Source organism: Platalea leucorodia (assembly GCF_965183815.1).
Source record: "Platalea leucorodia genome assembly, chromosome: 10".
Classification (NCBI taxonomy): Eukaryota; Metazoa; Chordata; class Aves; order Pelecaniformes; family Threskiornithidae; genus Platalea; species Platalea leucorodia.
This window is the reverse complement of record NC_138832.1, coordinates 24,436,201-24,449,414: the sequence shown is the minus strand read 5'-3', so window position 1 is coordinate 24,449,414 and position 13,214 is coordinate 24,436,201. Positions and strand designations below refer to the sequence as shown.

Here is a 13,214-nt window from a genome sequence, read left to right as displayed (position 1 = left end):
GAAAACAAGCAAACTGAGATCAGCCCGCTTCGTAGGGGTGCCACAGCTCCTGGTGCAACGCCGAGACCGGAGTCCCACAGGGCGGGTTTAATGCCCCCATGAAGTGCAGGTCCAAAACAGACCAGTGGCTCACAGCGTGTGCAGCTTCAAGGCAATGAGTTTTCCTCTCCTTCTGCAGGTATTCAGCACCACAGGGTACGAGGCAAGCGGAGGTACCACCTGGGTACCGCTGTGCAAACAGAAGAGGACAACGCAAGGGTAGACGACATACGGGACAGCCTGTGTGTGCCCTGCAACAGCTAAAAGCTTTACTGCAGACTCACGGATCTGCAGAGGGTCAGGGCTTGCTCCTGCCTCTTGGAATTAACTTCAGCAGCTCAGCCTGGGGTGTTTCTGTAGCACAGCCCATGGCCTGGGCTCCCCAGAGGTGTTTTCTCCAGGAGGGAGAGGCTGCTGTGGGAGACGCGGATGCTGGTAATGGAGCAGTCGTGTTTCTGGGTGATTAGTGGATACGGGAATTCAGTTCTAGGTCTTCATTTTGTTCCAGGGCTGAGATGATTTTGCGGCTTACCAGACACGGAGGGAGACCAAGGGGTTATTCTGCTGATGCTTTCAATGGGCTCTGTGGCTGCTGGCAGGTGCTGAGGACCAGATCTGTGTCCTGAGCAGTCCTCCCTTGCCCTTGCGTGCTCCTCAGGGATGGCGCTTCCCAAGTCCCTCAGTAGTGGGGCAGAGACAGACCCCCAGCTCTGCCGAGGGGACTGTCAGTAAGGCAGCGACCATATGTGCTTTATCCTGAAGACTGAAAGCCATATTAACTGTGTACTTATTTGCTGCTTCTTCACTTTTTTAGCACTTTCATCTCTGCTGCTACGTAAGGCCTCGCATTAACCACAGCAGTAGATCTGTCTTTACCTAATGCAAGTTTTCAGCTTTTGTGGCTTCACTGAACTACAAAATGCTTCTGTTTTCTGGAGCAAAGCTCTGCCATCACGAACGCTGGCAGGGCTTTCTGAGAGCAGAGCAGCCGGGCCACGAGGCAGGTCTCCCCACCAGTGCCAGGAGAGGGGCTGGAGCGCGCTCAGCTGGAGATGCAGATGAGAAGAAAGCACAAGCTGCGTGTGCCACTGCATGTCTCTCTCCAGAAAAAGGTTTCTTCCCTCGTTAACAGCAGACAGGAGCGTTGGAGGCAGCCTCCAGTGCTGCTGCAGGTGCTGGGTGCTCTTTCCTTCCCACGTGGAAGGAAGAGGGTGAGAGGGAAGGTGCAGCACCGGTGGGAGCAGACCCCTTGTGCTTGGCACTTCTTTGAACATCATCTTCAGCATCATCCCTCTTGAACATCATCCCAGCCAACAGAGGAGCACCCAAAAAGGGAGAGAGGCAGCAGCAGCAGTTTCCATCCTCTGTCCAAGGGAGTCCTGCCCCGCAGCCTGGCCATCACCCCATGCACCGACAGCGGCCGCGGCTGGGAGGTGCTAAGGGATCTCCTCCTTTTGTAGCATCCATTTCTCCTGATGAGGCCCCATGTTTTGGTGTGTACTAACCGGCTTTCTGCGAAACCCAGAGGGAAACTGTCCTGGTTTCAGCTGGGATAGCATTGATTTTTCTTCCTAGTAGCTGGTATAGTGCTGTGTTTTAGATTTAAGATGAGAATGAGGTCGTGCTGGAGCGAGCGGCTGTGTGGCGCTGAGTTGCTGGCTGGGCTTAAACCACAACAGTAACAAAACAAATTTATGCCCTCACTGCATTTTAAAGATGCCTGAAAGTACTCGTGCTGCTGGGGGAGACATGGCCTTTTAATTTTAAACTAGAATTACTCAGCTCAGCCCTCTTCCACCCCTGCACGCAGTTTTGGTGACACGGCATTACGTGCCAGGAAATCCATTGTACAGGAAGCCCCGTTTCCTTGTGCTTCAAAGGGACATTTCAAAACAACAGTGGAGGAACCTGTTGCCCTGGGATCCCAAGGCCAAGCAAATTTCATTGTAGGAAGAGTCTGCTCAACAATGACTTGGCATACTTATAAAAATAAGGACAACTTTTCAGGTCAAAGATTCTTCATATATTCTTTTAATATATGACTATTGGTAGTGAACATAGGACACATGATTAAAATCCATTTAATGCTCTCCATTACCCCTCAAATTAAGGTGAGTCTAGGGAAGCACGCTTCCCATGGATGAACTGTTGATTTGCCTTTGCCTTAGGCATCTTCCTCTTATGCTGGGTGTCTTTGCACTCTCAGGAAGTCTCAAGGAAAAACCCAAACCAGCTCATCCCTCAAATTCAGGAGAGAGTGCAGTTTGAGGCAACCTAATGCATTTCTGTACTCTGTTGCTCCAGATCCTTTGCAGCCTAGGCTCAGTGTGCGGAGCTGCTGGAGGGGGAGCACTGAGGGTGCAGCATCAACAGAGACAGCACCGGTGACAAAAACATTGTCTTTGCTTCGAGGCACGACTACCTTCTGCAAAGCTCCTGCTTGAGGCAGCTCCCAGAGTCAAATCAGGAGATGGTAGGGTCCAGCCTCCGGTCCTGGTGGATCAAGAGGAGTTATGGATGTGTACACGACCTCTGGTGTCGTTCTCATCTGTGGGTCTTCAAAGTTGTCTCCAATTCTGGCATAAATGGTTGCCGTGTCCCTCACTGCAGTGCTTTCCATGTGGGACTCCTCCACGCTTGAGACCTAGAGAAGCCCAAAGAAAAGACCAAAGATGAGAGCCTTCTCCAGAGGCTGTGTTGGGATCAGGAGGGGTCCAGAGCTGCTGGCTGTCTGCACGCGGCGAGGAGCTGGCAGAGGCAGGAGCTACGCAAAGCCCGGATGGCTTTACCCACGGTAGCAGGGGGGGAACAGTGGACCCAGCTCCCCCACCCTGTGGATGCAAAGCTGGCTGAGCCCATCAGGTGCACCGGAGGGTGACATCTACCTTGCCCAGGGACCTCTCAGACAAAACATGCACAGCCTGGAGAGCAGAGGGGAGAGCTCGATGGGCACTGGAAACAGGGATGCAAACTTTGCTGAAGTTTTGTTGTGGTTTCCAGACCAGAGAGCACAGGGTGGGGAACCTGCCCTTGACTGTGGCTATTTTCACCAGAAAAAAAAAATGATCGCAAAACCCTCTTTGCATGGAAACGACTGCAAGACACGCTGTCTGGAGTATTCTCGTACTGCTGGGCCACCCGCCACCCCCGCGGAGTCACCTTCCCCAGCACTACGTGGTGGCAGAGAAATGACTTGAGCCAGCTTGGTGTCACATCTCCTTCTTCGGTTTCTTTGCCTCTTTCTCTCTGCTTTATTTATTTTTCACACATAAAACTCTGTGCGAGATGAGTCCCTAGATCACCACACCGATCCCTGAAGAAGTGCTTTGACATAAATTCATGAGACTAGGAAGCAGGGAGGGATGATTATCTGCACATTTCTCTGCATTTAACCGTTCCACGTTTTCCTTGCCGCTGCTGGCCAAAGCCGTCCCAAGGCTCCTCAGCCGCAAAGGCAACGTTCGTGTTGGTTTGGGGTCTGACTGCGAGGGAGGTGGAGGGGAAGCGTGCAGCTGCGGAAAGGGCAGGCGCATTGCAGCCTTCCCTGACAATAATGAATTAACTTCCTTATTTTATATCCAGCACCCGATTCTCGCAGCTCAGTAAATCATATTCAAGCCAGCGGTTAGCAGTTACCCAGCTGCTTGTGCCCAAGAGCTTTCAGATTTCCCCCTGTACCTGCTGTTTAATGATTCTCCTTTTCTGCCGCTGAGCTGCACCTAGGAAAAAAGAGAGTGTTATTATCTGGCAGGCACACTGATGGTCTACACCCCCCTCTCTCCCAGCGCTGGGGAACCAGGATTACTCTATTGGCACTTTCACCAGGGGGGCGATGTGGATTTTGCCTTTAAGATGGAGATTTCTGTAACTACTTTCTCCAAGCGCAAGCTAAATCTCCCCCTTGGAAAGAAATAAATTTATTTCCTGACAAAGGCATCCTCAGGGATAAAGGTTTTGAAGACATCGCTGATGGAAGCCGTGGAGGTATGCACCTTGTTGGTGTATTTTAAAGTGGAAACACCCCAAGGTATCCTCCCCAGCTGGAGTTTTAAACTACAACAGAGTAGTCATGGCCCCACTCAGAGGATGCACCTCAGAGTCCATGGACTTGTACCTCTCTCACAGACTAGATGTGTCGCAGTACCGTGAGTCTGGTCTCAGCACCAAAAGGTATGAGTTCTCCAGAAAACCACCGCAACGGACCCGTGCCGTGCTTTCGCTTTGTTAAGCTGCATTACGGACTTGAAATGCATTCAGCAGCTCTTAGGACTGGAAAGAGGTGGCACATTTGAGAGGTGCTCTTACAGCAGGAATAATTTTGGTGCGAAGAGCAGAACCCAGGCAACTCCTGAGCCCTCCGCTACCTTTAACACCCAAGAGTGTGCCTGGGCGAGCTGCAGGATGCAGCCTGGAAGGGTAAAAAGCAGGAGCAGATTCGCTCACCCCGGCGCCGTATATAGCAGAAGAGCAGGAATAGCAGAAGGAGGAAGACTGAAGAACAAATTCCAGTTGCATAGTAATGGATGTGCTCTGGCTTGTGGGGCTTTGCTGTTTGAAAGAAAACAGGTGGTGTAAGTATTTTCTGAACAAGCAATCGCAGTGGTTTCACCGCATTTTCTGGAGCGTTCCTGCTGGTTACAGCACTCCCCTCGGGATCGGAGAACAGCACGAGGAGCTGGAGAGCAATGCTAGGGACACACAGGAAATATTGCATTGCAAAAAGCCCACCTACATCTGCAGCTCAAGTATTAACGCGTTCCCTTCCCTGCGCTGACCGCCTGCACGCCCGCCTGCGCCGTGCGTGCCCCACGGGCTGCACACGCTGTGCCGGGAGGGCTGCGCAGCCCTTGGAGGTGCCGGACCCGGCAGCTGCGGGTGCTCAGCGTGGAGCCAGGCAGGGCTCAGCCTCAGGACCAGTCCCTGGGGTTTGTGATGGGCATCTTCCCCCAGGCCCCAAAGCCACGTGGAAGGGCAGAGGCTGTGGAGAAGGGCTGGTTCCCTGGCCACACCGCTGGGAAGGTGGCTGACAGCTTCACCCCGTGCTGGCCAGAGGCTGGAATTTGTATGTCTGCCCAGAAAATATTCTGGGAGACGTTTCTATCCTGGAGAGAGTATGAGCCATGTGCACGTCTGACGGCACTGCCGGAGGGGACAGGGAAGGAGCTCGCCGGACCTAGGCACAGACGTTCCGGTGCTACACGCAACGGTTTGTACTGAACCGTGCCAGATACTGCCACGGAGGTTATTTCATGTACTTTGTACGTAGGGTGGCAGCAGAGCTGTGGAGGAATCGTGGGCTCAAGGGAAGCGTGCTCTGTTTCCTGCCTTGAGAGATGGCCGAGATCCGGCAGAGGAGGCAAAACCCAGGGAGGGAACTGGGAATTTCCCGAATGCAAAGTTAGGTCTTTGAAACCCCCGTGTTGACTGTGGAGAGTGATAAACCAGGCCAGGGAACAGCAAGAAACAGAGAGGGAGAGCCGGGCGCGAGGCACGTCGCCAGGACTGCGCGGCCGTGCGGATAAACACGCCAGACCCAGGCAGGTTACAGGAGCCCGTCCTGCCAAAGCGACCGGGGCTGCCGGCTTAACTGACTGCCCCTGCCCCAGCAGGTACCCATTTTGCACAGGCATAAATAGCAATCGTTTGGTGTACTTTCCTTAGCCCATGAAGCCACAGATTTATCCCTGAGCACCTGATTCTCCCCAGTGAATACTGGATTTCCCCCAGTACGGGACCCAAACCCAGCGCTTAGGTTTCTCAGCCCATCTCTCTCCTTTGTAGCCGTTCACGTTGGGTAAACGCAAGGCTGGCAAAGAGCCATTCTCATGTAGAGACAACCAGCTGCACAGGAAGCCCTTATGCTTTGATGAAGTGCAGTGCAGGAGAGGATGGGGTTCCTGCCTTAAAGAGAAGAGTCCTAAAGCGCCTTATAAGACATCCCGGGAAATCCTCTCGTCACCGCAGCAGCTCATCCCTTCAAGAGAAGGGACAAGCCCTCTGCCAGCGCCCGCTCCTTCGCCCACACGTAGCCGAGGTAGCACAGATGTCTGTGCTGAGCGCACCCACACTTACACGTACCACCTGGATGCTCAGGGCTGAAACGCTGCTCGTGCACGGTCAGGTTGACGGACCAGGTTTGCTGTGGCGGTATGAAGCTAACACAGTAAACCCCGCTGTCGCTGAGCTGCAGGTCCCGCAGCAGCAGGGACCCGTTCTCGGGGAAGAGCTCAACGTGGCCACGGTACCCGGGGTGGGTGAAACATAATGTAGAGCAGTTGCTGGACTCCCCCTCAGCACCCAGGGAGCAGTTCTGCAGCGTACAGGTGATGAACGGCTCCCAGCTGTTAGCGAAGCTCCAGCGAATCGAGAGTGGGAAGCGAGGAGCACTGCTGAACCTGTAGGAGACGGGCAGGAGCACGGACTGACCCACGGTGCCGTTGATCGAAGCCTGATGGATTTCGACGAGGACAGCCAGGTTTCCCCCTGCAGAGAAGGGGAAGGGGCAGATGAGCGACAGGCTTCGCCCCACGGCACGAGAGCGGGGGCTGGACCCGCTGCCCCTTCCCCTCTCCCAGCACGGCCCCGTGCGGGCAACGGCCGCCCCTCGCCCCACCGCCCCGGCTGCTGCGGCCCCACGCACAGAAGCCGGTTCTCAGCAAGGTGCAGCTGCTGCCTCCGTATTTTGGGGGATATTTTACGGGGGACCCGAGCCCTGGCGGTGAAGGGCTCTGCCTCTGCAGGGCTGGCAGGGAGCTGTGTGAGCTGAGCCTGCCCGTGAGCCACGGCGGCAGCCCCGGAGAGGGCTGAGAGATGGCCCCAAAGATCCAGCACCCTCAGCGTTCCTTGTCCCTTGGCACCTCAGCACACTGCACCGTTTGACGGCCGGGTTTGCCTCTCTGGCCATCGACCCGTGAAGCGGCTCTCAGTCCTTGTGCCCCGATAGGAAAGGGGGAGGCAAAGGCACAGCCCCCTCCTGCTCTTCATCTGCTGGTGGATGGAACAGCCCCTGCCATCGGGATGCTGCCTGGGTCCCTGATGGCACACGTCGTGGGGACCACAGCCCCGGGGGCCACCGGCGAGCTGTCACTGCCACCCAGCCAAGAAGCCACACCAGCATCTCCCTCCACAGCACCGCTCCGGCAGGCTGCTCCTGGGGTGCCCCCACCCCCGGGACCCCCAGCTCAGCCCAGACTCACCGAGGAGCAGCAGGAGGGAGCAGAGGCTCCAGTGGCACCAGCCGGAGGACATCTCCTCTGGGTGCTGGGGCCAGCCCTGACCACAGCAGAGGAACTGAAGCGGGAGCTCTGGCCGGCCGGTCACCACGCCTCCGGCACGGGCTCGGAAGCGCCAGGCTCAGCGCTGAGGCTGCCAGCGAGCATCTCCGAGGTGTCACCTTGGCAGGGGAGGAAGTCGGTGACTCTTCCTCAGACCCTTGTGCGCTGCAGGGTTTATTTGCGAGCCTGCGAGCCCAGGCTTTCTTCCTGTGCTCGGCAATGGCAGCTCGCAGGCTGCTCCGAGCGCTTGCGGTGGGACGAGGGGGGTCCTGGCTGCAGAGTGGCACAGCCGGAGCGCGGCCCAGCTTGGCCCGTGGGGTGCCAGGGAACAGGCGGCTCCGCTCCCTTGCCCTGCTGGCTGCTGGTCCTCGCCAAGGCGAAAGGGTTTGCAAAGCTCCCAGCCGGAGGCGCAAAGGCAGATGCAGGCTCAGTGCAGGACAGCGGAGCTGCCTAAGCCCTCCGTGGGCAGGCAGGCAGGTGGGCAGGCAGGGCTGCAGGCAGGGCTGCAGGCAGGTCCCAGCAGCAGAGGTGAGCGGAGGCTGCAGGGCTGTGCAGGGGGAAGTGCTTCTCCCCGAGCGGGGCCGTGGGGAAGCGCAGACGTGGCAGCGCTTGCGCTGGGGAGCTGCTGGTGTGGACGCGGGGAACTGGGCCTGGGAAGGAGACGCCTGAGCTGCAAGCGTGGGTGCGAGGGGACAGCCCTGACCCTGGGAGCTGCCGGCCCTCCTTGCCCCCTCCTTGGGGCTGCGCTTCGCCGCAGCTCCTGCTGCCCCGCTCTGCTCCCCCAGTTAATGCCTGCCAGTGCCCCAGTAGCGAGGCTGGGAGCAAGGTGGTGGGTCTGGAGCCCCTTGCAGGCAGCCGCCCCCTCCAAGAGGCAGCCGGGGCAGAAGCGCAGCCCCGTCTCTCTCTTTTAACTTTCTCTGGGTTGCTGCTGTTCAGAGACGACCACAGCTTCGTGACTGCAGCGGTGGGACATGGGTGGGCGCTGGGGGAGCCCAGCTGCAGCAGGGACGGGGCCGCGAACCCCCACAGCCCTCTCGGCTGCAACAGCACTGCGCGACGTGTGGGGTCACCTCCTCTCGCCTGCTCACGCTCAGTGCAAACCCAAGCGTGGTTTACAGCGCTCCGACAATGCCGAGGGGTGCCCCCGCGCCCGCTCCCTCACCCCCAGGGAATGATGAGCAAATTCCCTGCAAGAGCAGCCCCTGGTTCCCGGCAGCCCCGCACGGAGGTGCCTTGGCCTCTTTGGGCTTGCCAGAAGCTTTGGAAGATGATCTCCCCTCTTGCTTGGCCGCTGGGACGGCCCAAATGATGCCGCAGATGCAGCCGCGGCTCTTGTGGGGAAGGAGCTGTTGGAGGAAGGGGGGTTTGTGTGACTGGAGGAGGGGGTGCAGAGTGGGGAGAGGGGCGTTTGGCTGCGGGGAGCGGTTCGGCACTGGAGGAAGGGGTATTTGGTTGAGGACAAAGAGGTCACCTTCCCTCGCTGGGATGGAGAGCTGAGCCGCGGGAGGAGGAGGGACACAAAGTGCCGCTGCGGAGGCGTCCACCCCATCGCTGGCAGATGGGGAAGGTGCCAGGGTGGGAAGCGCTCGTGTGAGCCCCCAGCCCCAGTCCCGCTGCTCGGCAGGGACAGAGAGGGTGGGCAGGCACCCTCCACCATGGCCCATGGGCTGGTCGGGGTGGGTGCCGCTGCTCAGAGCCCCCGGGGCTACCCCACCAGCAAGGGAAAATCCGGAGTGGGTGACACAAAGAAACCAAGCCTCAGGAAAGAGTTCAGTGCATTTAACCTGCCCAGGCATTGCTGTACGGGCGCTGCCCCGTGCTGCAGCACTCCCTTCGGGTACCACCTCTCGCAGCTCTCACACATTCGCCCTCTTCTCTTGAGCGGCGACCAAAAGCTTCAAGGAGCGGCATCACCGCGGCACTGCTCCGCGCGGCAGCCATCTCTGCCCGCTCTTGGTCCCTGGGGCTGAGCGGGACACCAGGGCTGACGCCTCCCAGGAGCTCGGCTGTGGGCACAAAGCAGCAGCTGTGAAAGAGGAGACCGGGGCCCACCACATCCCTTGTCCTACCCACCCACCGTGTCTCTCTGGCACTGCTCGCCAGTGGGTCGTGGCCCTGTGATGGGTCTGCTCCCTGGAGCACCAGAAGTACATCACCTCCATGGCGTGGAGGTGGGCTGCTCCCAGCCCCTGCGGAGGAGCCGGCTCCATCCCCGGCATTTCTGGCCTTCCCGTGGGACCCGAGAGCCCAAGGCACCTCACCCAGAGAGGTGGGCACTCACCCTGCACCAGTAGAGGTGGAAGAGCAGCTGCAGGAACAGCAGGATGAAGCAGTAGCAGGCTCCGAAGACATAGCACTGGATGCGAGTGGCAGTCCCTCCTCCTCCTCCACCTAGCTCAGTGCCTGCAGTAGGAGAGACGGCAAGCGGCAGGGCACGGTTCGCTGCTGAGCTTTCTTCGTGTCCCATGCCTGGGGCTGACGTGGTCAGCCCGACGTCGGCAGCTGCCTGCGCTGCTGCCAGATGCGGAGACGAATCCTGCTCTGAGACCCAAACGCACACCCCGTGTTCCTTTCTGCTCTGTATCTCCTGGGGTTCTTCCCTTGCCCAGGTGCCCACGGGACACCACTGTAGGGGCACAATGCCACCCCCAGCCTTCCTCTGGTCCCATGCAGAGCAGAGGAGCTGAGGGACCTCGATGCCTGCCAGACCAAGCGTGCAGAGCCACGTCCCTTCCCAAGCCCAGCATGAAACACAGACACATCCCCAGGAGGGGTCCTGCAGCTAATGATCCCTCTGCCTGCCTTTGGGGGCCCTCCTCCTCCTCACAGTGCCGGCAAGACCAAACTCTGCTGCTTGCCCTGCACATCTGGGAACAGCGATGCTGTAAAAGGCTCCCCATCACCTCTGATTTCCAGGGGAACAGCAAAGAGGACCCTGAGCTGGTCCATCCCGTAAAACAAGGCTCCCGATTCTACCCTGGTCGCTGCACTGATCGCAGCCCTGGGCATCCAAGATGACTTCTTACGAGATGAGGTACAGGAAGATGAACCCCCCCATTGCCCCAGACCCACCACCCCTGACCAGGGCCCCCCTGAAAGGTCCCCTCTTGATGGTGATGGGATTGCTGAGCTGGCCCGTAACCCTGGCTCCTCTCCTGCCCCCAAAGCCTGCTTGTGGGAGTCCTTGGGCTCAGGCACAGGGTTTGGCAGTTGGGCTCTAGCAGAGGGTTTGGCCTCACGCTGGCACTCACCTGGATGCTCAGGGCTGAAACGCTGCTCGTGCACGGTCAGGTTGACGGACCAGGTTTGCTGTGGCGGTATGAAGCTAACACGGTAAACCCCGCTGTCGCTGAGCTGCAGGTCCCGCAGCAGCAGGGACCCGTTCTCGGGGAAGAGCTCAGCGCGGCCAAGGTACCCGGGGCGGGTGAAACATGATGTAGAGCAGTTGCTGGGCTCCCCCTCAGCACCCAGGGAGCAGTTGTGCAGAGAACAGGTGATTAACGGGTCCCAGCTGTTAGCGAAGCTCCAGCGAATCGAGAGTGGGAAGCGAGGGGCACTGCTGAACCTGTAGGAGACGGGCAGGAGCACGGACTGACCCACGGTGCCGTTGATCGAAGCCTGATGGATTTCGACGAGGACAGCCAGGTTTCCCCCTGCAGAGAAGGGGAAGGGGCAGATGAGCGACAGGCTTCGCCCCACGGCGCGAGAGCGGGGGCTGGACCCGCTGCCCCTTCCCCTCTCCCAGCACGGCCCCGTGCGGGCAACGGCCGCCCCTCGCCCCACCGCCCCGGCTGCTGCGGCCCCACGCACAGAAGCCGGTTCTCAGCAAGGTGCAGCTGCTGCGTCCGTATTTTGGGGGGTATTTTATGGGGGACCCGAGCCCTGCAGGGCTGGCAGGGAGCTGTGTGAGCTGAGAAACACCAATCATCCTGGGAGATAATTTTTCTTCCCTTCCAGGAATGGGCACAGGCAGGGGTTGGGCCAGCTGTTGTGAATCCCCTCTCAGGGTTAAATTTGCGGTTTCCAACCCAGATTTAAACCCAGAGAAAGCCTTTTCACATGGATATTATCATTACATAGATGAAAGCAGAAGAGATCTTCTGCAATTACAGCCATCCTGCCGTTATCACCCTTCATGGGCTGCCCAGAGCTTACCAGGGGTAAGCCATACAGCACTGAGCAGTAGAAGCAGTGGGCAGGAGCACAGCGAACGGCTGTGCCGGGTCCAGCTGGACGCTGCTCTCTCAGGGGGTGGCTTTGGCAGATGCTCGGCAGTGAGCGTATGAATCATGTTGTGACGCTTCCTCCCCAAATTTCTAGCCTTCTGTGGTTCAGAAGAGCGCTTCACGGGCACCACCAGCTGCTCCCCCTTATCACATCAGCTCAGCCTTACCCCAGTCCCAGCTTTTACCCCCCCCAGGTCGCTTTCCGCCTGCCCCACCCCAGGCTTACCGACGAGCACCAGGATGGAGCAGAGGGTGCAGTAGCCCTGCAGGCAGCTCATGTCTTGCTTGCCTTGGAGGTGCAGCGAAGGCACAACCGTGCAAAGCTGAGCATCTGTGCTGACCCCAAAATTTGCATGCAGGCATGTCTCAGGCAGGCGGCCAGTGGCCAGCAGCTCTGGGCTGCTGACTTTTAACCACTTGAGACAGCCCTGGTGAAGCCTGGCCACACGTCGGTGCCTCTGCAGTCTCTCTTCGGCTCAAAGGATGATACCTGCTGTCACGACACACAAGGACTGGGGGGGTGGGATGCAGCCAGCCCGGGGGAGGGCTCGGGGGGTGCTGGGGGGAGGAGGGTACATCAGAAGTCTCCAGCGGGGAGGCTGGAGGGCCGGTGTCAAAGCAGGCGGGTGGGCAGGATGGCGGGCAGTGACATTTCAGGGCGAGGAAGGAGCTGCAGGGGATGGTGATGGTCAGGGAAAGAGCAGCAGTGTCTGGAGGGCAGGAAAAGCCTGTAAGGATTTGGGAACAAAGGAAAATTTGAGAGGATGGCATTTCATCTGAGTATATACGTTTATATAGGGCATTGCTTTTTAAATGAATATAAATCATATTGGCGTTCAATAATCAAGCTTTACATTAAGGGGAGCTGAACCAGGTGGGGTTTGCGAGCCCAGGGAGTGCTCCTGGTCCACGAAAGGCAAGGTGGGTCCCGTTCCCAAGCCCAGGCAGCAGCGAGACAGAGCACGTATCCCAGCACACGCGGGCACTCTCCATACAGCCAGCCGCCGGCAGATCGGCGCAGACAGCGAGCGGTGCTTTTACCGGCATCCCCATACCCACCCGCAGCACCCACAGGGACGCCAAGGATGCGAAGGGCCTGATCCTGCTCCTGCTCTGCAGCCGCTGGGGCTCGCAGGTCCCCCGCTGGGTCACATCCCGCAACCATCAGCTGGCCCAGCCCCGTGTCCTCTCCTGCACCCAGCCCCGCTGGCCCTCTCGCACCCGGCCCCAGTCCCCTCGTCCTGTTCACAGCCCGTCCGGCTTCAGGTTTGCTGCGGGATCAGGCGCGAGCACAGACCGGAGGGCACACTCGCAGAGAGAGCGGGTAGGAACCGTCCCTTTTACCCCCCCCGCCCTTTACCTTGCCATGCTCCTCCTTCCCCCTTGACTCCTCCCAAATAAACAACCCACCCTTAATTGCTTTTCACCCCATTCCTCTCAGTTCTGCTACATCCACGCCCAAATTCAGTATTTTATCCAGCACCCTTACCCGGGCACTCTGCAGCCCCGGATGAGGCCCAGCGCCTTGCAGGGCTCCGCTCCCCGGGTCCCCAGCATCCCTCTTCACTGACCTGGGGAGTTCGACCATTTCTTACCCTACAGTAACAACCTCTCGGAGGCAGATGATTACGTGCTTCAGAATTGTTGACTGCCATGATTTTAAAGAGGATTTGTC

General features: G+C 58.5%; 2 protein-coding genes across 2 annotated transcripts; both read right to left on the bottom strand.

Moving 5' to 3' along the window:
- Positions 1-3,332: 3,332 nt before the first annotated feature.
- Positions 3,333-8,243, bottom strand: LOC309595717 (uncharacterized protein; the record flags this gene model as incomplete). The annotated part of the gene is made up of 5 exons (XM_082322975.1): positions 7,236-8,243; positions 6,112-6,522; positions 4,483-4,587; positions 3,718-3,758; positions 3,333-3,521 (listed from the first exon to the last, which is right to left on the bottom strand). Exons 1-5 carry the CDS (start codon positions 7,285-7,287, stop codon positions 3,333-3,335), a joined length of 798 nt encoding a protein of 265 aa, XP_082179101.1. The 5' UTR covers positions 7,288-8,243.
- Positions 8,244-8,355: 112 nt separating this feature from the next.
- Positions 8,356-11,921, bottom strand: LOC309595932 (uncharacterized protein). The gene is made up of 4 exons (XM_082323504.1): positions 11,766-11,921; positions 10,565-10,966; positions 9,595-9,716; positions 8,356-9,319 (listed from the first exon to the last, which is right to left on the bottom strand). The coding sequence occupies exons 1-4, from the start codon at positions 11,815-11,817 to the stop codon at positions 9,224-9,226; spliced, it is 672 nt and encodes a 223-aa protein (XP_082179630.1). The 5' UTR covers positions 11,818-11,921; the 3' UTR covers positions 8,356-9,223.
- Between the last annotated feature and the right edge of the window lie 1,293 nt (positions 11,922-13,214).

What these genes read in the sequence shown, in the direction of transcription:
- LOC309595932 (XM_082323504.1), bottom strand. Translation starts at nt 11,817, where the DNA reads ATGAGCTGCCTGCAGGGCTACTGCACCCTCTGCTCCATCCTGGTGCTC. An exon ending in CTCCATCCTGGTGCTCGTCG is followed by an intron (nt 10,967 to 11,765) that starts GTAAGCCTGGGG and finishes CCTTCTCTGCAG; the next exon opens with GGGGAAACCTGGCTGTCCTC. An exon ending in TTTCAGCCCTGAGCATCCAG is followed by an intron (nt 9,717 to 10,564) that starts GTGAGTGCCAGC and finishes CTCCTACTGCAG; the next exon opens with GCACTGAGCTAGGTGGAGGA.